The 24,445-nt window shown below is 36.3% G+C and overlaps 1 protein-coding gene across 2 annotated transcripts in view; it reads left to right on the top strand.

Annotated features, from left to right (window-relative positions):
• Nucleotides 1–24,445, top strand: part of LOC131661761 (serine/threonine-protein kinase ATM) — an 89,853-nt gene that overhangs the window by 51,489 nt on the left and 13,919 nt on the right. Inside the window, exons 30-52 of one of the 2 annotated variants that reach the window (XM_058931377.1) lie at nt 1,757–1,876; nt 2,114–2,299; nt 3,226–3,347; nt 3,438–3,507; nt 3,618–3,745; nt 5,225–5,366; nt 5,452–5,589; nt 5,678–5,776; nt 12,556–12,602; nt 12,886–13,078; nt 13,801–14,022; nt 14,583–14,654; nt 15,204–15,273; nt 17,294–17,411; nt 17,538–17,661; nt 18,589–18,726; nt 20,109–20,225; nt 20,350–20,397; nt 20,519–20,623; nt 20,827–20,913; nt 21,262–21,689; nt 22,093–22,159; nt 22,232–22,306. In XM_058931377.1, coding sequence (XP_058787360.1) covers nt 1,757–1,876; nt 2,114–2,299; nt 3,226–3,347; nt 3,438–3,507; nt 3,618–3,745; nt 5,225–5,366; nt 5,452–5,589; nt 5,678–5,776; nt 12,556–12,602; nt 12,886–13,078; nt 13,801–14,022; nt 14,583–14,654; nt 15,204–15,273; nt 17,294–17,411; nt 17,538–17,661; nt 18,589–18,726; nt 20,109–20,225; nt 20,350–20,397; nt 20,519–20,623; nt 20,827–20,913; nt 21,262–21,689; nt 22,093–22,159; nt 22,232–22,306 — 2,916 coding nt within the window. Of the gene's footprint in view, nt 1–1,756; nt 1,877–2,113; nt 2,300–3,225; nt 3,348–3,431; nt 3,508–3,617; nt 3,746–5,224; nt 5,367–5,451; nt 5,590–5,677; nt 5,777–12,555; nt 12,603–12,885; nt 13,079–13,800; nt 14,023–14,582; nt 14,655–15,203; nt 15,274–17,293; nt 17,412–17,537; nt 17,662–18,588; nt 18,727–20,108; nt 20,226–20,349; nt 20,398–20,518; nt 20,624–20,826; nt 20,914–21,261; nt 21,690–22,092; nt 22,160–22,231; nt 22,307–24,445 lie in introns of both variants that reach the window. The other variant, XM_058931376.1, reaches the window with a different exon arrangement.

Below are 24,445 nucleotides of genomic sequence, written 5' to 3'. Positions count from 1 at the left end.
AGTGTTTTATTTCAATTAGGAGTTATTACTCTGGTAGGAGCAGTTTGCTCTGGTGGTTACAATTGTATTTCTTTTTCCATTTCTTCAATTCAATCAAAAACTATCCCATTTATTATATCAATTTCTTGGGTTTCTATCATTTTCCATTAAGGAAAGAATTAATGTCATTATTGTATTACCATTATATATATCAGCCACCATTATATATACCAGCCTAGAGCTGAGGAATAAAATATAACAGCTTTTTTACCATTCCTTTCAATAGCTTCACCATTAGATCAAAATTTCTCCAATGAGGATACAATACTCTGAAGTGGACCTTCTATCTACTGGTGATCCTGCCCAATCATCACCAGAATAGCCAATGACTTGGGTATTATCCTTGTTTTCATAAAGTAATCCTTTACCCGATGCACTCTTTATATGCTTAAGAATGCAAATCACAATGTTGCATAGGTGTGTCACTAGGTCGGTAATCAAGCAAACCAATTTCTTCTAGTATATCAAGAGCATATTTTTGCTGACTAATAGCCACTCCTGTCTTGGATTGAGCAACTTTAATATCCAAAAAATATTTTAGTGACCCCAAATCTTTAGTATGGAAGTGTAGAGAGAAATGTTTTTTCAACCTCCGAATGCAAGCCTTATCATTAGCAGTGATGATGATGTCATTGACACAAACTAGCAGGTAGAAGCAAGTGGTTGGTGAAGAATGCAAAAAGAAAACATGAATGGACTTCACATCTAGTCATGCCATACTCTTAGAGCATAATGCTACACCCGCCAAACCAAACACATGGAGGTTGTTTCAAGTCATAAATAGATCAACGAAGTTGACATACAAGGTGAGAAGCACCACCACTAACAGTGAATCGTGGTGGTTGCCCAACCTGCATTATTGACACCGCCTACCAATTTTCGCAAGGAATCAGAGGGAGCGTAGTGAAATTGAAAGTGGAAGAAGAGGCAGCAACAGATTCGGATCCATACATGACGATCTACGCGCGGTTAGAGACGAAAGATTGCTAAAAAGTCACCAAAAATGAAAAACTCCTCAGACTGTGGCAGAGGGGGGGCCCTGCGGTGGTCGGTGCTGGAAGCTGGTGGCTGCAGCAGCGCGTGGCTAGGACCACGGCTGCAGAAAAATGATCGGCATGCTTGCCGGGAGATTTCATGGTGGTGGGTCGCAGTGGATAAGGGCCCAACTAGCTATAGCAAGCTTGAAAGTGTATAAAGCAGTGGCTAGACAGATGATACATAAAAGAAGAAAAATGCCGAGCAGCACTAGGATGAATTACTACTGATATAGAAATCTGTAAATTTTTTGTATACTCTTATCATAGTATTTGTAATTATAATGGTGTTATGATAAATACATTGAATGTTAATGAAGAAGCACTCACCTAGGAAGTTGTATATTCTAGGAATAGTAACAACATAGACTGTCTACAGGCTTACTTAATTCTAACAGTATGTTTTGTCCAACTACATTTGATTTAATACGGTTCTTGTGCTATTTCATCATTTGATTCCACTACGTTTAATTTAATACTGTTTTTGTGCTATTTCATCTCATAGAAAGCATATTTTTTCAAGACTTCCTTATACATTCACCACGGTAGTCTTTTTCTTGATTAGTATGATAATATGTAAAACATTTTCCATGGTGAAATTTTTATTTTGATAACGGCTTTCATTTGCTGTATTCTGATGAAAATTTTCATTGGTAATTAATAATTTATTTCTTGCTCTACAGACTAGGCATCTTTTTGTACCAGATGCAGAACCGGGTCATTTCCTTCAGTATTGTTGTCCATGGCTTCTTCCTGCTCTGCTTCTTCATCAAAATAGTTCTGATCTTGATTGGGTTACCAAGGTGTGAGCAGTTTCCATAGCTGATGCTATATTTCATATTAATATATAAAATGGAAGCTTTTGGATTTCATTCTGTAGGAAATAAAACTTATAAAGGCTTCAATTAGATGATGTTATGCTCTCAAAATAGCCATTGATTTAAAACTTTGCACCATCTCTTTCATTGCCCTTCCTGGATCACAGATTTTTATGTGCAGTGTCTGTATGTTTTTTTCTCTAACTAAGTTCCTTTTTGCAGGTCACTTGTCAACCTATGACAGTTCTTATAAAACACCACTTTGCTTCAATATTTTCAATTTCTATGGCTTTGCATTGCAGTAAGAAACCAGGAGCAGAGAGGGGAACTCTTGTGCTTCAGAGTTCTATTCTTCAGTTTGGTCAGATATCTGAGAATGAACGGGACAAACTCATAAAGAGACATATGGTCTGCATCTCTGCTATTTAGGGCTGGCTTGTTTTACATAAAATAATATTTATGGATGACAGTCTTCTCTGTTTATTGTAACATTTTAAGCTGACAATTATCGTTTTTATATGAATTCATTAAATGAGGAGAAAATAACTTTTCTTCCTTAACTTCTTGAATGATAAAATATTTTTAGAAAATTCATCATTTTATATAAATAGTGTTTAGATCAAAATATTTTTCAGGAAAATGTTTGTTCTTGAAAATATTGAGATATAATTTCTACTTTTGGGCCTAAATCTATCCCAAAAGCTAACTCATGATGGTGAGGGCTGTCCCAAACTTATAACTCTTTCTCTATGCGGGGAGTGTATATGTGAGGGTGGCTCGATAATATGTTCTTAGAGTTTTAGCCCGCGCTTAATTCAGTCCTTAAAACTACCTCAGGGAGAGAGGATAGCCCCCCACTTATAAGTTATAATCGCTATTTTGGCTATATCACTAGTCAAGGTAGAATCTCTGATAATAATATCTACTTACAATTTTTTGTTATTTTCTGCTCAAAACATATTTTCATAACAATTGCTCACACCTCAACATTTTTGCTTAGTTGTTTTCTGTGAAAACAAGTGGACTGTAAATTTGATGGTTTTTGTCCAGTTCACACTCGTATCTTTTGCATTTATATATATGTTTTTCATATGCTGTGGCTTTAAGTGTGGGGGCTGGTATCTATTAAGCATTATTATTCCCAATATCTTGTGAGGTGGATCCATTTTAATCATATTTGTTTGAAATTAATATAAAGTTATACTGCTTATAGTTTTATAGCACCCGTTGACATATGCAATAATAATATTCTTTATCATTAATTACTGGAGTTTCTTGTGGAGATATTTTTGTCGTAAGTTTTAACATATTATTTTTATCATGTGTACACTTAGGTCTCTATTGTCAGCTGTATTTTATCTCTGTGCTCTTGTTCTTCCGACCCTGTAGTCCCTTTCTTTTCCAAGGATATAGTGTCACTTGAAATTCAAACAATTGTTGATGGATTTCTGGACTTGTGAGTTATCTTCTCTACCTTTGTGCTTATATTTAATCCAATTACTAGTTGTATCTTGAATCTTTATATATAATATTTATTGAGATGTAGGGATGGAAGTCACACAACCGCTGCTGTTGCTGACAAGATCAACATTTTTCGCCCTGATAGAGTTTTTATGGTACTTTATATTTTATATAACTTGATGAACCCATTCTGATATCCTTTTCCCTTTTTCTTTGATTCCTTCTTTGGTGATTCTAATGAACTCAATTGTTTTGTAACTGCCAGTTTTTGGTAGAAACTCATTATAAAATTACAGCAGCGTCTCATTTCAGGCATAAGTGCCACCGATTATCTGGAATTGAAGTGCTTATTAGTGTTCTTGGTCAAAGAGTTACCGCTTTAAGCACATCCAAGTAAGTTTGTTGGACAGAGCATGTTTCTCATTTTTTAAGATATTGTAAACTAGAAGTCTAATGTGCATCCTTGAGTAGATCAATTCAATTGTAGCGCATTTGTTAAAACAGTCTAAGAAGTGTCAGCTTATGTTTGTGCTAGATTTTCTTTGATACAATTGCCTTTAGTCAGTGTAATGAATAGCATGCTATAGCAGAGGAGCCAGAGGTGACTGCTATAGCACCCTCTGTTGCATCATGTTTCAGTGTAACAAGCGATGCAGCTGCTTTTGTGGCAAAAATAGCAGGAATTGTCGCACTATCCCGCAACTGCATGGTTGCCAGCTGAATAACTGAAAAAGCCCTGAGAAATTAAACGCTATGGGAATTTTTATCGGGGTGTTTGAGGGGTTTCCTTCTTAAAACCCGCCGTAAAAACTTTGCATATTTTAGGGCTTGTTTTTGTGTTTCTCTCCCATATTTCCCCAAGTCTCTCGCACTGTCCAGCAATTTTCTGTCTCTTATTCTCTCTCTCCCTCTCTCTTTGTCTCGTCTCTCTACATCTTTGACATATCTCTCTTTCATTTCTCTTTCTCGTGTCATCCTGAATATTGGGGAATAAGCTTCATCACTTTATTATTTCTGAAGGACCCCTAATAGTTCTCCCTCGAATGTTTGGTTTCACTTTTTTGCTCATGATATTTCTCCTAGTAGTTACTAATTGCCTACTCGGGTTGTTTATTATATCTTTTTTGGGTATTCCAAAGTCCAAAAGGGGTATTGTTATTCTCTATACACACACACACACACACGTCCTTTTCATGTTTTTACTGATGTCACTTTCTCTAAGGCTACCCCTCTGCATCACTAGATTCTACCACAGATGTTGGCTTTCTCCTTTCCAGAACTTCTAATCTGTATCATATTTATAATCTTGAGTTATCATTGACTATTTACTTCCCTTTTATGCCTTTGTTTTTGATATATCCTTTGTCACTATTCCTAAGACTATTTAAGAAACATTATCATTACTTGCCTACAGCAAACAATATTGTCATATTTATAATCTATAATTAACTTCTCCACCTCCTTCTACACGTTTCCCTCCTGAGTAAAGTTAAGCTTTTAATTAGGCTTTGGCCCATGAGCATTATTGGACCCATCCTATAGACTTTGTTGGGATCCTCTATCATATCAGATTTATCGTAGTATAGATGGAGTAGAATAAGGTCTAAATGATTAACTAGTTTGAATTGGGACAAGATCCTCCCGTTAATTTATTTCTTTGTACATTCCTTAGTTGTGGCAGATTGGTTGTTTTAACCTAATCCTGTGTGTGTGCGTGTCTATATATACACCTTTATGTATGCATATATGCTATTTACGAATCCGTCCAATTTCCATTTGATCATTTCTCACATGCTTCAGTATCAAATTTGAAGTTAAGTTTTGATCTGTTTATATTTCGTTCACTTTTTCTTAAATTTTGAATGAATGCAGTTATCTTTTCAACTTGATTGGACCATTGGTTGAATGTCCTGCTTTACAAGACCAATGCTGTCGTATACTTTCTGCATTGTTGCTATCTTTAAAGAAGAATTTATCAGCAGATATCACTAGTATGCTTGGGGAACAGCTCCAGGTTTATATTGTTTCATATTTACAATGTTTTCAATTCATTTGATTTTTTATTTTATTCCATTAATTACAATTTTTGTTCTGTTCAGTTCCTTGTTTCAAAGTTAGTGGCATGTTGCGTTCCTGCCGAAAGGAAAGAATCACTTGATAACTCTGTATCAAGTGCTTTATCTCTGCTCCATATGCTTACTTTGGATTCTGATCCAACTTTGCATGATTATGTCAAAGTTAGTTTCTTCTATTCGACTTCTCTCTGTTGTTTTTAGGATCTGGTCTTGTTATGCTTTATGGATGCATAAAAAAAATTTCTTGCAGGAATTGGAGCCATTTCCTGAATTAAAAATATTTGATGAGATACGGAAGTTTCACGAAGAATTATGCCAAACTTACTCTATTCGTGACCATATATTAAAGGTAAAGAATTATAATATACTTGCATATTTATGAACTTGCAAAGGCACATGCTTACAAGCCATTCTTCTAATCTACTCAAGCACTAGGAGAAACCTCATTTAATAGCATGCTATCTAGGGAAAGAACCAAGCCACTTAAATACTCTATCGAGCATCCTATACCACTTAATATAAGACTTGGTTTGGACACTCCCATGAGAGTTGATGTTCTAGTGGCTGCACTCTACGACACTTGGTCTTTCCTGTCAGCCCTTTCTGAGCTACCGACAACCATGCCCTGATACAAATTGATAAGTATCCTGACACTTGGAGAATCCTCCCTTAAAAGCTAGCTATCAAGGGGAAGAACCAAGCCACTTAAATATTCCACCATCCAATACTACTCCTTGTGGGACTTGGGCACCTCATAATACCCAAGTCCCTATCATCTATTTTTTTACATATTTTTGTCAATAATTGTTGGCTTGATATTTTTCTCATTATTATTTCTCGTATATATAAAGGTTACAGGGCTACATCGGTAATTACACTAAATAATTACATTTAAACTAATTCCTATTCACATCCCCCCTCAAATTGATGCTGCTTGTCAATGAGCATCAATTTGCTAACAAGAAACTGATGACGTGGACGCGGAACAGCCTTGGTAAGAATATCTGCAATCTGCAACTGAGTACTGACATGAGGAAGTGATATTATTCTGTCATCATAAGCGTCACGGATTGAGTGACAATCAACTTCAATATGTTTGGTGCGTTCATGAAAAACAGGATTCGCAACAATTTGGATGGCACTTGTATTGTCAGCATAAAGTGAAGTTGGCTCTATTTGAGGAAATCCAAGTTCAGCCAAAAGACCACGAAGCCAAATTATTTCAGAACAAGCAGCAGACATGACACGATACTCAGATTCAGTAGAAGATTTAGAGACTCTCGCTTGTTTCTTACTTTTCCATGAGATCAATGAAGAGCCAAGAAACATGCACCAACCAGTGACAGATCGTCGAGTATCAGGGCACCCTGCCCAATCGGCATCACTATAAGCACTCAATTTAGGAGGAACTCCAGTAGGAAAGAATAAACCACGATGAGAGCTTCCCTTCAAGTAACGAATTATACGACGAACTGCTGCCAAGTGAAGGTGGCGAGGAGAGTGCATGAATTGACTTACTTGTTGAACAGCAAATGATATGTCAGGGCGAGTAATAGTCAGGTAATTAAGGCTACCCACGAGTTGACGATACAATAAGGGATCATGCAACAGATCACCATCATCACGATGATATTTAACATTAACCTCAAGAGGAGTATCCACTGGATTAGCCGATTGCAGACCAGCCATAGAAATTAAATCTGTGGCATACTTGTGTTGATGGAGGAATATGCCCTTGGATGTAGAATGAACCTCAAGACCAAGAAAATAATGCAAATTACCAAGATCTTTCATATGAAACGCTGCTTGTAACTGCTGTTTGAGGCTATGAATGGAAGCATGATCAGAACCAGTAATAATCATATCATCAACATACAGAAGAAGTAGGACAATTCCAGTAGATGTTCTATGAATAAATAGAGAAGAATCGTACTGACTCTGAGTAAAGGAAAACCCAAGTAGAGTGGAGCGAAATTTTTCATACCATGCTCTAGGTGCTTGTTTCAAACCATATAAGGAGCGTTTGAGCTTGCACACACCCTTAGATGACGGAAATAAACCTTGAGGAGGAGTCATATAAATATCTTCCGTCAGGTCACCATGAAGAAAAGCATTTTTCACATCTAATTGATGAAGAGCCCACCCGTTAGAAGCAGCTATAGAGAGTACCGTACGAACAGATGTCATTTTGGCAACCGGTGCAAATGTCTCATCATAATCAATTCCATATTCCTGCTTGTTTCCTAAGGCAACCAAGCGAGCCTTGAAACGGTTGAGGGACCCATCAGAATTCAATTTCACAGAATACACCCATTTGCAGCCAATGGGTTTAACATTAGGAGGACAAGAGACAATATCCCATGTGAAATTCTCTTGAAGAGCTTGAAGTTCCTCATTCATTGCTTTTATCCAACGTACATCTTTAACAGCCTGTGAATAGCAAGTAGGAATAGATATGCTAGAGAGTGTGGCAGTCAGAGAAGTATGTGAGGAATCATACCTGTCTGGTGAATATCTATCTGGTGCTCGAGATATTCGACCAGAACGTCGTGGTTCAACCGTTACAGGAGCAGGTGGCGGTTCAGCGTCGGGAAGGGGTGTGGGAACCTGCTGTTTGTGTTTTCTGACATATACATGACCTGGTTTATAGCGTTCTATAGATTGAGGCATAATAGAAAACTTAGGAAGAGTAACAATATCATTCATGACAGGAGAAACACATGGAAACATAAACTGATTATCAAAAAATGTCACATTCCTAGAAATGCGAAAACGATGGTTAGTGATATCATAACACACAAATCCCTTATGAGAGTGACTATACCCCATAAACGCACATTGAACAGACTGCGCTCCAAGCTTATGCCTTTCAAATGGAGGTAAGTGAACAAAACAAACACATCCAAAAGTATGTAAATCATTATAATTAGGCTGAATTTTAAAAAGACGAAAAAAAGGAGAATCGAGATCAATAACCGTAGAAGGAAGACGATTGATCAAGAAGACAGTTGTGGAAAGAGCCTCCACCCAAAATCGGGGTGGTACAGAAGCTTGAAGAAGTAAAGTGCGGGTCACATCAAGCAAATGACGATTCTTGCGTTCTGCCATCCCATTTTGTTGGGGGGTATTGGGACAAGATCGTTGAGACAAAATGCCTTTTTGTTGAAGAAATTCTTGAAACTCGCGAGACATGTACTCACCACCAGAATCAGAGCGAAATTTTTTAACATTTTCATGAAATTGAGTTTCAACATATGTCAGAAATTTCTTAAACATAGAAAACACTTCAGATTTAGACCGAAGAAAATATATCCAAGTAAAACGACTATAATCATCAATAAATGTGACAAAATATTTATAGCGAGCATGAGAAACTACAGGAGACATACCCCATACATCACTATGAATCATTTCAAAACAAGAGGAAGCCCGAGAAGCACCAGACGGAAAAGGAAGTGTTTTACTTTTAGCTAATTTGCAAACAGAACATGAAAGAGAGGCATTAGAAACAACATTTTTATTTCCCAATAAACCAGTTTTAAATAAATGAGATAAAACAGCAGAGTTAGGATGACCCAGTTTTCTATGCCAATCCTCATAAGAATTCAAGACATTATTACAAACAAGAGATAAATGACTAGAAATAAACTGAAGTGGAAACAGTCTTCCCACTTTAGGCCCCTTCGCAACCACCTTCCCCGACACCTGTTCCTGCACAAGGCAACCATCACGAGAAAAATTTACATTACAATTATTATCAACCAATTGACCAACAGATAATAAATTGGAAGCAAGTCCAGGTGCTACAAACACATCTCGAAAATCAGAGTTGAGGTCACCAACATTCGTGATAGAGAGAGCATTACCATCCGCAATTTGAATTTTCTGATTACCATGGTAAGAATGTAAATTGTGCAAGTATTCAGAAGAGGCTGTCATGTGATTGGATGCACCAGAATCAAGAAACCACGGGCAGGAAACATTCGAAGACTTACCCTGAATTCCCAAGGTTGAAAGAGCGGAAAGTACCATCTGTTGGATTATTTCAGGTTGGAGAGCACCACCATTAGATGGATTGGTGATGGAAGAACCAACTGCAGAGCTTGTACTAGCAGGAAATGCTTGCACCGAGCGTTGTGCTGATCGTGGAGGACGGGTGGGACAATCAGAGATAATATGGCCCCGCTGCTTGCAATAATTACAAAACTTCTTACTGCAACTCTGAGCAAAATGTCCAAATTGTTTGCAAGAGAAACATTGGACATGTCGAATATCACGACCTTTACCTCTACTCTGAGGAGCATATGCAAACATAGCAGACTCAGAAATGACAACATCGTGAGACATGGATCCTTGAGTAGCAAGACGTTGTTCCTCTCTGAGAAGTTCACCAACACATGTATCTAAAGAAGGAACAGGATTCCTATTCAGCAAAGCACCTTTGACAACCTCAAATTCTGCACGAAGCTTCATGAGAAATTGATCTCGCCTACTAGTATTGTAGACCTCTTGGGCATCCGCGAGAGAACTCTTGGGAACATCAACATGTATAATCGCAGAGTGTTCTGTCCACAAATTCAAAAAACCAGAATAATATTCTTGAACAGACAAATTGCCTTGTTTGTAATTGGCAATGTCTAGCTCCAACTGAAAATGTTTGGCCGCGTTGTCTAGGTTATAGATACGCTTCAAGTAGTTCCACATTTCTTGGGCAGTGGAAAAAGATCGCAAATTATTAATCATGTGAGGATCAATAGTACCGAGAATCCAAGTGATAATCTGAGCATCTTCTATTTCCCATGCATCTAAGTCAGTTGTCTCTAACGGTGCCAAAGAGACATCGTCCAAGTGACTCCATAATCCTTTCCCTTTGACATACATCCGAAACTGAAATTCCCAAACAAGATAATTCTTTCCGGTAAAACGAACACAAATATGATCTATCTCTTCTTCGGAAGCCATAATATCAGAGATGACTTAAGAACAATTTTGTTAACGTAACAATTTTGTTAACGTGAAACAAGAAACACCAACGGAACACTGAAGAAAATACTTGCCGACACCAAATCAACACCCCAATTCAGGATACTCACCGACACCAAGTCAAAACCCTAATTCAGAATACTTGCCGACACCGAGTCAAAACCCTAATTCAGAATACTTGCCGACACCGATACGATAACACGATCAAAGCAAACACGATTTGTAAGCACCCGAGATTAGAATCGCAATCCTGGAAGAGATTACCGAGAACCGAGATGATTTCAATTACCGAGAAACGAGATCTACCGAGACGATTTCAAGAGCGACCCAGTGGGGTGACGCTGAATAAAGCCAAGATTAACCTAAAACTCACAGGTTTGATCGAAAACCTACTGATACCATGTCAATAATTCTTGGCTTGATATTTTTCTCATTATTATTTCTCGTATATATAAAGGTTACAGGGCTATATCGGTAATTACACTAAATAATTACATTTAAACTAATTCCTATTCACAATTTTATGCAAAGCTAAAACTGTTTTCCATTTGATCCTGCCAGCTAAGTTTTCCTGCAAGTTTCTATACTTTTCAAGTGCTTCTGCATCTCCCTGGGAGCCAGCGAAACAACCTATAGTTTGTGTTAAAGTTTGACCTAACTTATCCTTACAAAACCGGTTTGTAGGGTGAAGATTGCCCCCACTTATAAGGACATGTTCAGGCCATATATTGTCCGATGTGGGACTCTTAACACACCCCCTCACGCCCAGGACTAGACAACTGGAGCATGGAAATAAACGGTGGGTGGCCCGATAGCGGAAACCATAGAAGGTGGCCCACCGGATCTTAAACGAGGCTCTTGATACCATGTTAAGAAATGTGGCTTGGACCTAACTCAATCCTACAAAACCGGCTTGTAAGGATGAGTTAGGTCAAACTTTAACATGGTATTAGAGCCTGGTTTAAGATCCGGTGGGCCACCTTCTATGGTTTCCGCTATCGGGCCACCCACCATTTATTTCCACGCTCCAGTTGTCTAGTCCTGGGCGTGAGGGAGTGTGTTAAGAGTCCCACATCGGACAATATATGGCCTGAACATGTCCTTATAAGTGGGGGCAATCCTCACCCTATAAGTCGGTTTTGTAGGGTTGAGTTAGGCCCAACCACACTTCACCATTTTTGGCTTCCATCACTGTCCTCTACAGTGCTGGAGCACATTCTGCCAACGTTAACCAACAAAACTACCACTATTCAAACCGTGATGTGCCATCTATGTCGTCTCAACATTCGTCTCTTCGGAGCTTCGAGAGATTCTCAAGTTTTGATACCTCCCCCACGTGTGGCGGTCTATCTGGCAACCTTTTCTATATAAATTCTAATGATTTAACTTCCCATTTCCCACTGCTCCCTTTAGTTATGCGAGCGAGCACCTAAAGTAAGCTTTCTGGCACCCTTTTTTGTACTTGTGCACCTAGCTTCTACAGTTTGGTTCGTAATCCAGCCTTATTTTCTTGTTTTGTAACAGTGACACCACTGTTTCTTGTGCAAACAGCTTTTCTCCTTTACATTTTCTCTCTGCCCGACAAGGATTTGTGCTCGTTTGGTTTCAATGTAATCTATTATTAGCTCTTAGTTGGTTGATGTTCTGTCCTATTGTGCTCATGGTTTGTTCTTCATCCAGCTACTGATACTTTTTCCTGTTGGTGCTTTTCTTAATTTCCTTTTCTACAATCTTATATGGCTGTACCGAAGTTACACCCTTTGAGGGAGTGTTAGAATAAAAAAAAAAATCAAATCCATATATTTATTAAGTTTTGAATTAGCAAATCATATTCATTTACATTCATTATATTTCTTGTACTTGCTAGGATAAATAGAAGTGAGTATGGTATGATCTAGACACAACAATCAGACATTTAACAAATACAAGCAATATAGATTTTTTAGAAGCTACCCAAAGTAGCTTTTTAAATTAATTAGAAATATGTCTTTGTTTTCAAAGTCTGATTTTTTTTAAAGCCTTAAGAAAGATTTTTAAAACATTAAAAGGATATTTTAATGTTATGTTTTTTAAAGAAAAAAATCTTGAGCATGAGGTTTGCTTATTCTCTTTTAACTTATTATCTGTCACACTGTTCATTTTCAGTTTGTAAAGAGGTCTTGCTACCTTCCACCAAGGTTACTTTTGTCAAGGTAATTTCCTTTCTCAATAGTCTTTTCTATTTTTTATTTTTCGTTTTTTCTATGACTATAGCCTGAAATTGCTTTCTGATATTCAAATATAACTAAATTAGTCTTGATCTCGTGAAAGTTATACTGTGTAAATGAGTTTTTCTAGAGAGAGACAGAGAATAGGAGGACAAGTATTTACATAATAAATATTAGATGAAAGACAGTATGACTTGCATTTTGGTTATGTTGTGTTGAAGTTTCCGTGATTTGTGATTTGTGATTTTTGAATACGGCTTATCTTCAGTCTCCAGGCATTGCATAAGAAGTTACTGGTTGAAGAAACCTTTCAAAAAAGAGGGGGATCAGAAGGTCACTTTAAGGACAAGTATTGGTATGGTGACCATGAAATAGTGCATGCAGTTTGGACACTTGTTCACATGTGTGGCTCGGATGATGCAAATGGTGTCAGAGAATTGGTTTCAGATTTCATTTCTAGGGTATGACAGAGCGAGGCTTTAATAGGACCTTCATGCTCTCCTTGTCTTTTCACTTATACATCACACTTGCGTTTCACATGTTTACTCTTTGTGTCTTTTATTTCCTCAATTATTTTTTATGTATATATGTCTCGCAACGAAATGGTGTATGGGACTTTGGGGTGGTAAATGGCAAGTCATGGGTGAGCATGGCCTACCCCGGGGCTCCCATAGCTCAATGGGTACATCCCTTCCTCCCGAAATATTTTATACCAGCGATTGAGCAGGGAACCTTTCCCTCCTTTCCCTAGGAGACGGAGGCCGCTACCACTTGCAGCATTCTATTTGGGTTCCTCAATAATTAACTTTTGACAAATGCTGGGATTGTCTAATGCATTCTTTACTACTGGTAGAAATTCTCGTAGGATCTACGAAAGTTCCACTCCCTTTTTGGTGGCTATGATTTGAAAGACAGCTATTTATCTCGTAGCTTGCTGACTAGCATCACTCCTTATTTGGAATCAAGTTATCATTTAACTTTTATAGTTCTAGTTTCCACATAATTATTAGATGAAGAGAAATAACAATATATTAAATACTGCTTATATTTTAAAATAAATGTAATGAAGCTATCATTGATTAATTTACTTTGAGTAACTAAATTATCATGTTAAACTGTGTGCTTGTCAAATTGATTATATCCCTTCTCGTAAAGAAATTTCATTGAGGCTGCACTGCTGCAGGTTGGTGGTGGAGACCCACACTCTGTTGTTTTCCATCTTCCAGGAAAGAGTACTCATATACATCCAAGCAAGTCAATTGATAACTGCAGTGTAGGGGAAACCGGTTACAACGTAGATGTGTGCATATCTGAAGAACTTCTAGTTGTCCTTATGAAATTACTAATGAAGTATCTGATGGATGATTCAGTGAAAATTGTTGATATGGCATCACAAACTCTCCGTGTAAGTGTATTTCACTAGTAATTAACCTTTGAAGAAACTCATCTATTTTCTTGATTCTATTTTTGTACTTGAACGTAAAATTAAACGAGATATAGTTATGGATATGGCTGTATGCTTGTTTATTTCGAGACCTTTGGTATTATTTGGAAGCTGCATCAGACCCCCGACAAGGCAAAGTTGTGATAGTTGGAACCACTTAAGAAAACAAAGCTCTTTCGGTGCTTAATTTTTCAATTCCCAAGACGCAAACCTAATAATTTGGGCAACAAGAATCAAGCGTTTTGTCCCCTGGACCAACATATGTTGGTTATAACCAATATATGTTGGTTATAGCTGTGATTTTTGGCAAACTGTTTACGAAGTATTTTTACATTTTGTGTCTTATTTGTATAACTTCAGTGTTGTAATTCATTTGTAATTTGTTGTGTCTTATTTGTAAACTACTTCTGATAATATATTAAATGTTTATTATTTTATGTGCTTTGTACGTGTGATGAATTAATTGCACATGATTTATTGCTTCTATAATGATTAATTGCATCATGTGTTTGGATTTACAGGGAATTCTTTCGACTGAAAGAGGCCAAAAAGCTTTACAGTCATTTGATTCTTACCAAAAGTCTCTCGTCGAGGTAATATTTTAGTTCACACAAAAAACTCATCAACTTTATTTTTATTTTCTTTTTGAATTTTCAAGACTTGAATAAGTTGAAAGTGTCTATGATTGTGGTGGGGCGCAAGTTGGGACATGGAAGTGGGTAGGAGATTTGGAATTTGCAGAAATCACAACCTTTTCTTAAAAGTTACCGACCATGAAAGGAGGATTACCTTCTCATTATACCACTTTCCTAAACTTAACCTTTAGAAGGAGTTTTTTTTCTTCAAGCAAAAAGTTAAAGTGAAACAAAACTTGAAGGCACGGACATCCCAACTGAAGTTGGCACCCAAAACCAAACTGCTCAACACCTAATATTATTTTAAAATAAGCTTCTCGTTTTGAAATTATTGGGAGTGGCTGATTTCACCAGCCAGAGAAGGCACTGCGTCTCTTTTTGGTGTTCACATTTCTGCATCCATATTTTCTGCACTTATTCCTTGTTATCAGGCTTGGTTTTTTGAATTCTCGTACCATTTCTGTTTTGCTTTCAGTACCTATCATATGATAATTTTTATTATTGCAGATACATTCCAAAGGCGTTAATATCGAACTTGTGGAAAATTTCCTTTTGGATTTGGATAGGAAGTCAAAAGGTAAAATAACCTGTTTCTGTTCATCTATTACATGAATCTTAATATGTTTTAGGAATGCTTGTAGAACTGGCTTGGAATGACATTACGCTTGTAATCTTATGGTTTAAGTAGACATTTGTTTTGGTTGAAATACCATGTTAAGAAATGTGGTTGAGCCTAACTCAACCCTACAAAACCGGCTTGTAGGGTGAGGATTGCCTCCACTTATAAGCACATGTTCAGGCCATATATTGTTCGAAGTGAGACTCTTAACACACCCCATCACGCCCAGGACTAGACAACTGGAGCGTGGAAATAAATGGTGGGTGGCCCGATAGCGGAAACCATAATAGGTGGCCCACCGGATCTTAAACAAGGCTCTGATACCATGTTGAAATACGAGAGACATTTGAATAAACCGTGTGTTTTTTAAAGCACCACAGAAACTTTATTATATATAGAGAGATTACAACTAAGTACATGATATAGTTGATGTGGGACTATTCTATATACAAATATTCTTTACACTATATCAACACTTATCATCCCCGTCGTGTTTCTTTTCCAACCTTAATGTAATCTTTAGCACAACAAATGGCTGGAAATGACATATTTTGCATTTTGACGATGTAGCTTTAGGCTCATAGGAGGGTGAACTGAAGTGAAGGCCAGTTAGTTTTACCTAAATTCTGGCTGCAAGTTCGGCAGTTCCATGAACTGTAAGCAATCACTTGCATGACAATTTTTATGGTACTAATTCTCCCCAGTAATATGTTGTTATACAAAATTAGTAGTACTAATTCTCATACACTAATACAAATCATGAAACATAAAGAAACTTCGGAATCAATCCTAAGAGTTCAAGGTGCTATTAATAACTTCAGTGTTATGCCGGGATTGATGAAAAGGGATGGAATGGAGTGGCATGATACTAGATTTCATTGCTTGGAATGTTTAAAGTAGGATGGAATTGAATGCAACAAGATGGAATCAATGGATTTCATTTAATTATTATTTCCATTACTTAGACTTTTCTTCAATTCCTATTTAGGGGGTACAGGATGAAACCGATGCAACCTTCTGAGTCTTTTCACAGCTTCACAATGCAAACTGATCAACTTACACATCTTCCAATAACCTTTCTCTTGTTTCAACCCTCAACCTTGATCTATCTTGTCCTTACAGAATTGTAGCTCACATAACCCAACAACAATCACAACTTATGTACTATTGCTGAAGTCTTCAAGCCACAAATCTATTAACAATAAAAACAGAAACATAAAATAGCAATTAGGTGCAGATTTATTATCTACTCAAAATGCATTAAAAAATAAAACATGCATGTATTTTATATGAATTTTCTGAACTGCTACAGGCCTCAGTTCATTTATTTCACCATCTATTACTTTGCTATTTCAGAAGAAAAATCCAATTGGACTATTCAGATCATCAATAGTTATATTTAATTGAAGTAATAGTTTGCCAAATTATAAATCTGAAGCTATGTTTAATTAACAACTAAGTCTAACCTACATGTCCGAAGGACAAAGGTGACCCCAATCAAATAAGTAGAGCGAAATCACAAACTACCTCTCCATTTTGTTATGTAAACTTTATGACTACAATTTTGATGAGTTTAGAACTCATTTAGCTAAAATCTATACCACAGAAACTTGACAAGTAATAAGGGGTTCTTTATATTTTTATATTGGGCCTAACTCACTCTTACAAAACTGCCTTGTAAGATGAGTGGTGACATACTTTATAAACACTTTACAAACTTTATCTCTTTTAAATATGTAGTTGTTTTCCTAATACAACCATTTACACTCAATACTAATGGGCTTGGTGTGTGGATAATTTTGTGGGTGGCCCAAACGGATAGGCTTGTAATAGATTTTTTTATTGGGCCTAACTCATCTTTACAAAACCGACTTGTAAAGTGAGAGATGCTACTCTTTCTAAATTATATTTAAGCTTTACGTCTTTTCAATGTGGGATTAAAATTTAACATTTGCAACAATTATCCTTTATTTTTCAGTTGAAAAAACTTCATTGGAGAAGTCTACTGTTTGGTCGACAGATGGTAAATCTTTTGAGACGTGGGTTTGCCCTTTGGTGTATTCACTTATTGTCTACTGCAATGACGTGGTACTAAGGTATTATGGTGGGACATTACTAAATAAATGTTGAATGTTAAGATCCACTAGCTTTTAGCAAGTAGCTGGCCTTTATCTTGCTCTCTCCCCTTTTCATCACTCATCTTCTTAGGACACTGCTTCCAGATTATGCCAAGATATGGTACTGTTGAAAGCTGAAGCTGCCGAGCTTCTTTTGCCTAGTATATTTGTCAACATTGCTGCGAGGAAGGATATGGAGATTGATCTTCACAAATTAATTTCTTTGCAGGTCATATTCTATAGATGGAAACTCTGCTCCTTCTCCTTTATTTGTTTTAATTATTTTTATAGAGCTATTGATTCTGTCTTTTAGTAATTTTGAAAATGACGATGATATAAATCTGGCACCACCGGTCTACTGCCTGAATTGTGGGACAAAGTTATTAAGTTTATTGTTTTTGCCTCTGCAAATGCATTTCTTTCTAGATGGTGTGAAAATACAATATAAATATATCTTGATACTAAGTCGCCAAAATACAGGGATAGAGATAAGTCGTACGTAGCTATGAATCTACTATGAGGAAAATAATCATATCAATGAAAACACGAGGAAAGAAATCAATACAATCAACGCTTTCTTAAAGCCAGAGCATATAAGTTATATGTATCCGGTTTGTTGCACATATTGAATACTGTAGGACCTTGAAAGGATTTGGTGAAGATGTCAATAATTGACAGGGATTGCCATTTATGTGATATCATGTAATAGAATCCAAAGTCCAAGATCCTACATATGTAGTATGAGAAATACCAACTATAGATTTACTGGTGTGGGAATAGTGGCTGAGAAAGAGACTGCAGAGCAAGCTATAACAATCTAATTGCGAAAAACAGGGTTGGGTAATTCAGCCATGACAATTAGAGGCATTGATAGGTGTGTCCCTTCAAAGCATATATCTTTGGAGCTATTATCATGATTAGTTTCCTTACTGCATCAAAAAGAAAAAAAAATGATTAGTTTCTTTATTTAATTTAGATAAGGGTCAAAGCTTAGTCTTTTGTTTCATAATAATAAAACTAGAATCATGCCTCAAAGTAACTGTTCTTTCTCTTCCTCCTTATCTTAAGCCAACTTCAACATGTACTTTAAAAATAAATTCAAGTTTATTTTGTTTTCTGCTAGTTGACATGATGTGTTTGTTGTTGAACTTTGCAGTTGAAGGAGCATATATTTGTTAAGTCAAATAAGATGATCAAATCAATTCAAGTGATTTTGAATTGCCTTAATGAACTTCGTGTTTGTTATGTCATGGAGCGATCTTCACTTGTGCCATCAAGGCATGAAGTGTCCAAGGTGAATATAATTTGCATGCCCTATTTTAATCTTATGATATTTTATCCTTTTTGTTGGTAAGTTTGAGAATTTTACAATGCTAGAAATAGTACTATTTTATTTTTCTTGAGTAGTTCTTAAAGTTGCTTGGCTTTTTTTATTTTTTCTGAGCCTAATATACTTCATTAATCCATTTTTTTTTTCTTTTCAAAAGGCTAAATTCACATAAAAAATATAAGTGCTATTGATTGTTTCCAAAGGTAATGGAGTTGTAAACTCAGGTCAAAAACCTAATAAGATTTTCTTATCTTTAAATTATGTTGTGATAATTTTGTCATCTATAGTTAGATGCCAATTATTTAGTAATTAAGGGTTTCTAGGACACTATATCTGAGCAGTCTGATGGTGTTATATAGGTTGGCATTCAGGTGGGTAGAGGTGGATTAGCTTTACCGAACTGTGGCTCAAACTCGAACAGATAAACCTACACCCTACATATAACATAAAGTTATAAACATTAAAACCCACACTCACCTTGCACCGAGATCATTTTAAATTAAATTTCTACAATAATCTTTAGAATTACGTAAACATGTAGATATTTTTGATTGATTGTTATTATTTCTACAGTGTAGAACTTTTTCAGGTTTGTGCTTATTAGGATTTGTGTTGGACTTAATTCAATCTTACAAAACCGACTTATAAGGTGAAGATTATCTCCCACTTATAATCACATTGTCAAAATGTCAGGTTATTCCCAGTTATTAACACTATAGCGTGACCCGAGAGGCCCAATACCTTTGTTCTGATAGCTGAGGGTCTTAGGTGTTTTATGCACTATGTAAGTATTACTCAATACAATCCTGCAGTGCATGAGATATGACCTAAACACGTGTTTATAAATGGAGGGTAGTACTCACCTTAAGTTCAACCCAAATTCTGAGAGTATTCATAATTATTTATTGAAATTCATTTCGTCCAAAGTATTTTAAAGTAAAAGAAAGTGAGAGACATATGATGAAATCTATGTGTTAAAACATAGTGGAGACTGAATTATACTGTGACAATTATTAATAGCAAGGTCCCACCAGAAGCATTTTTGGTACATATGTATAAGTTATTCAAGAACTTTTTAAGATCTTAGTTAAAACATATATGTACTGGTCATTGGAATTAAGAAAACGAGTGGTGATATGATATCTATAGATAAGTCTGCTCTAGTGAATTTTTACAATCTGTCTTGATGTGTTTGTTTGTTTGTTTCTTAAAAAAAGTTGATTTGAGACATGTCCAATACAACACGATTATCACTCTAATCTTCCCAAAACTTAACCTCATGAAGTAATTGTTGTGTTCACTTTTTTTACTGTCGCTTTGTTGGTAACTGTGGTTTGGTTTTGCAGAATTCAAGAGCTCCAAATTATAGCTCAAAATCTCGGTCCACTCCTGCAAAGGCGAGACAGAGACAATCTGCTGTTGTTTCTAGTGGCTTGGCAGAATCACCATCTTCATGGGAGAAAGTATTGTCATCTTTGCAGTTTGCTTTCTAAGAGTTCATTGTTTCATGAAGAATTTGAATATAGAGAGTGCAATATATTTGTTTCTAATTTAATTTAACACATTATTTTTTCTTATTTTTTCAAGGTTTATTGGCTTTCAATTGATTATCTACTTGTTGCCAAGGCAGCAGTTGTAAGTGTCAGATTGTCTGCACTCTTTTTCTCTCCTTTTCACTTTAGTTTCGTATATTATCCTTTCTTATTCTATAAATTTGTTATAAAATTTTCACTACACGTGCCTCTTGTCCTATTAGAGCTGTGGGTCATATTTTACATCAGTGATGTATGTGGAACACTGGTGCGAAGAGGAATTCAAAGCTTTGACTGTTGGAGGTCCAGATTTCTCTCACAACGAAATGGTAAGCTGTACTAAATATTTTGATGTGATGTTTTTCCTTTTATTGACTTAGACTATAATTTATTTAGCTGTTTTGTTTTATATAGGTAACTAGGTGCTTGGGATAGATATACATTTGTAAACTGTTATTGAAGATTGCCTTGGTTCATGTTCATGTCTGTAACTAATGACATCTTTTCTCTTTGTTGGCTTCTATTATACCAGTTGCCTGCTCATATTGAAATACTTGTTTCAGCCGTCACTAGAATCAACGAACCTGATAGCTTATATGGAATTCTTCAGTGCCACAAGGTTAGTGAGCATGATCTCTCCTTGTTTTATCATCTCATAACTAAATGGTGGAGTAAAATGTTGACCGGAGCCAAGTCAACCTAAAAGCTTAAGCTCATTTTTAGGTGCAGACCCATTAACGTTCAATGTGAGGAGATAGTTTGACTAATTGGTGTACTCAATTTTACAATGAGTATAATTTTCCTAGCTTTTTTGTAGATTTAGGCAGTTTTTTTTTCTTCATATTTCAATGCTATTTGTTTTTGCTTCTTTGTAGATTTAGGCAGTTTTTTTCTTCATATTTCAATGCTATTTGTTTTGGTTTTAGCCTTATATGTTTTTTAATTTATTTTATATTGCCAATAATAGTTGACTTCTCAAGTAATCACGTTCGAGCATGAAGGAAACTGGGGAAAGGCTCTTGAGTATTATGATTTGCAAGTTCAATCAGGTGTCTTATTACCAAAGGACAGCAGTTCAATAAGTTTATCACTGGAGCAAGCTGGAACAGAAAAATCTTCATATTTTGCCTCAGAGGTTGAGATGAAGCAGGGAAGAGCTTACAAAGGGTTGATTAGATCATTGCAACAAATTGGTTGCACACATGTGCTTGACATGTATTGTCAAGGGTTGACATCAAGCAAAGAAGAGCTTCAGCATGACAAAGAATTTGCTGAATTGCAGTATGAGTCAGCCTGGCGTGCTGGGAACTGGGAGTTCTCTTTACCATGTGTAGGAACTAGTTTTCCTCCAACTCAAAATATTAAACGTCACCAATTCAATGAAAATTTGCACAGGTATTATGGTTAGCTTTTTTCTTTTATTGAGTTGAAGTTGAAAATTCTTGCTCATTAATTAATTTATACAGTACCATGATAACTGGTATTTATTCAAATCCATTAACAAGGCATGGTGTTTTTTGTTTTGTTAAACCTTGAAAAAAGTGTGAATAATTCCCTCATTCGTAGGGTAAATATGATTCCGTTAATTTACTAAGTAATTAATTATCTGTTAATTATGCTGTAGTGGAGCCTTGGGTCGGGAGACCAAATACTGTTTTTGTGTGAACTCAAACCCCTTTGTTTTTATTTGAACACAAACCTCAGATTGCATTCCCAAACTAATACATAATGGCACTAGCATTTGATTATGTCGGTTGTTGGCCATGAATGTGCATTGTCTAATTATTTTAATATTCAGTTGTTTAAGGGCACTCCAGGAAGGTGATTTAAGTGATTTCCAGAGAAAACTGAGAGATTCAAAGCAGGTAATATTTGTTTTTTCTGTTGTGTTGATGTGCTTGAGGACTTCAGGCAATTGAAGATGTTGTGTGTTCTAGGAGCTTGTGTGGTCTGTTTCTCATGCAAGTGAAGAGAGCACTGAGTACATTTATTTGACTATCATCAGACTCCAGGTACCCATTTATCCTAATTGTAGATCCTTAACATGATATCTTTTTCCACCGTTTATTCTAATTGTAGATCCTTAACATGATATCTTTAACCACTGTTTATCCAAATTGTAAGTCCTTAACACGAGTGTTAATTGAAGTTATCGGGTTTACATAAGAAAGGAGTGAACTTTGAATTGGTTTTGGTTTTATTTTGATGTTCTAGAAAGACTAAACAGTAATCACACACCTTTATTTATACCAAAACCTGACTTTTAATCCTAATTAACAAAGGGTCAATTATGATCATAACTAACTCCTGCGATGATCTAATATACTTTAAGATAAGATTAGCCAACTTTCAAGAGATGTTCTAAGCACGACTGATTTTAATTAATTTCCTGTATCAAGTGGATTTATGTTGTGTTATCCTTAAAGCAATAATCTGTGTAATTGATCTCAAAGTGGCTGACAAAATGCAACTCAATTGTTCAACCTCTATGTTTGTCAGTAATAAAAAACTTTTGAATCTTGATACAACGATAGGCTAAGCACCAAAAACACAATGGAACGGAAAAGACGACAACCTTGAATGTACATCCTTATTCCTATCCAACCTTTTGAATCCGCGACCCCCTTTTAAGTATTTTGGGAAGATGTTTGCCAGTTGATCGTTGGAACTAACAAATTCAGTGACAACTTCTTTAGAAATGACTTTCTCCCGAATGAAATGACAATCAATCTCAATATGTTAGTTCACTTATAAAACACTGAATTTGAGGTTATGTGTAGTGCTGCCTTGTTATCAACAAAGTTTCATTTGCTGAGTATCTCGAAGTTTCAAGTCATGAAGTTGTTTAATCCAAATGTTTACATGTGGCTAAATCCATAGCTTTATATTCAGCCCGCCTCTGCCCTAGACCTTGCAAGTTGCAACCATATTTGGCTTCTTTCTCTTCCATGATATGAGATTTCCTCCCATAAACACAATACCTTGAAGTAGAACGCCTATCAGTAGGTGAACTTGCCCATCTGCATTGCAAAATCCGACTATATGAGTGCTTCTGCTTCTGTTATCTTCATAAAACCATCCTTGTCTCGGGTTTCTTTTAATGTACCTCTCTGAATTCAAGTTACTCCATCCTAGTGATTCTTACGAGGAGATTGCATAAATTGAATTACCACTCCAACTGCAAACAAAATATCCGGCCTTGTAATAGTAAGTCTTAGAATTTGGATTGGGCCTAACTCATCCCTACAAAACTAGCTTGTTTGGTGAGGATTGCCCCCACTTCTAAAAACAACACAAACCATATTTCTAAACAATGTGAGACTAAATCCTCCCATTCAAATCCAACACAATGAAAGTGTTAGAGGCTGCAACGAAGACAATCCAAATGCCACAATTTAGTCGACTAGGGGCGGACTGCAATGAAGGCGGAAATTCCAACACCCTCCTCACGCTTGGACCTCAATGAGGTCGAAGTGTAGACGATGTGGGAAGCCCAACAAATGATCTTGGATAGGTTATTATTGTTAGAAGCTAGAGTAGGTGATGAGATCTTCATTTCTCTAACTGAAATCTCAATTCTGTTACTATAGAAAGTAGTTACATGTGAGGTGGCACCTTGTTACTTATAGTGGTAACATGGTGACTTGCTAATGTAGGTAGTATTTCTCTAGAGATTGACAGGTGTCAGTTACAGTACATAAGAAAGCTGAGCTATTTACTAACTACAATAATAGTTATGATACCATTTCAGAATGCGTGGGTTGGACCTAACTCATCTTTACAAAACTGATTTGTAAGGTAAGGAAATTCCAACAGTAAGGTAGATGAGTTTTCTAACCAATCTTCGGATCTTTTATGACCAGATTAACGCTCTCACCGGTTGGGTAGAAATTTCTGATTTGGACATGATTCACTTTGTCTTTCAGTGCCTTCCAGTCCACTATTAGGAACATGTGGGCGCCACTAGTATGTAATGAGTGATCTTTGAGATGGCGTGGGCGAAGGATTATTTGGAGTGGAATCTATAGTTGAAATTAATTCCTGCAGAGGAGAGAATGATGGACCAAAGTAGGGAATAAGAAAAACTTTTTGAATGGTATTGGATTCAATTGAGGATGGTAGAAAATATGGTTTTTCATAATAACAACTGT

Source organism: Vicia villosa, linkage group LG3, assembly GCF_029867415.1.
Source record: "Vicia villosa cultivar HV-30 ecotype Madison, WI linkage group LG3, Vvil1.0, whole genome shotgun sequence".
In the NCBI taxonomy this organism is placed as follows: Eukaryota; Viridiplantae; Streptophyta; class Magnoliopsida; order Fabales; family Fabaceae; genus Vicia; species Vicia villosa.
This window is presented reverse-complemented; position numbering and strand designations above follow the sequence as displayed.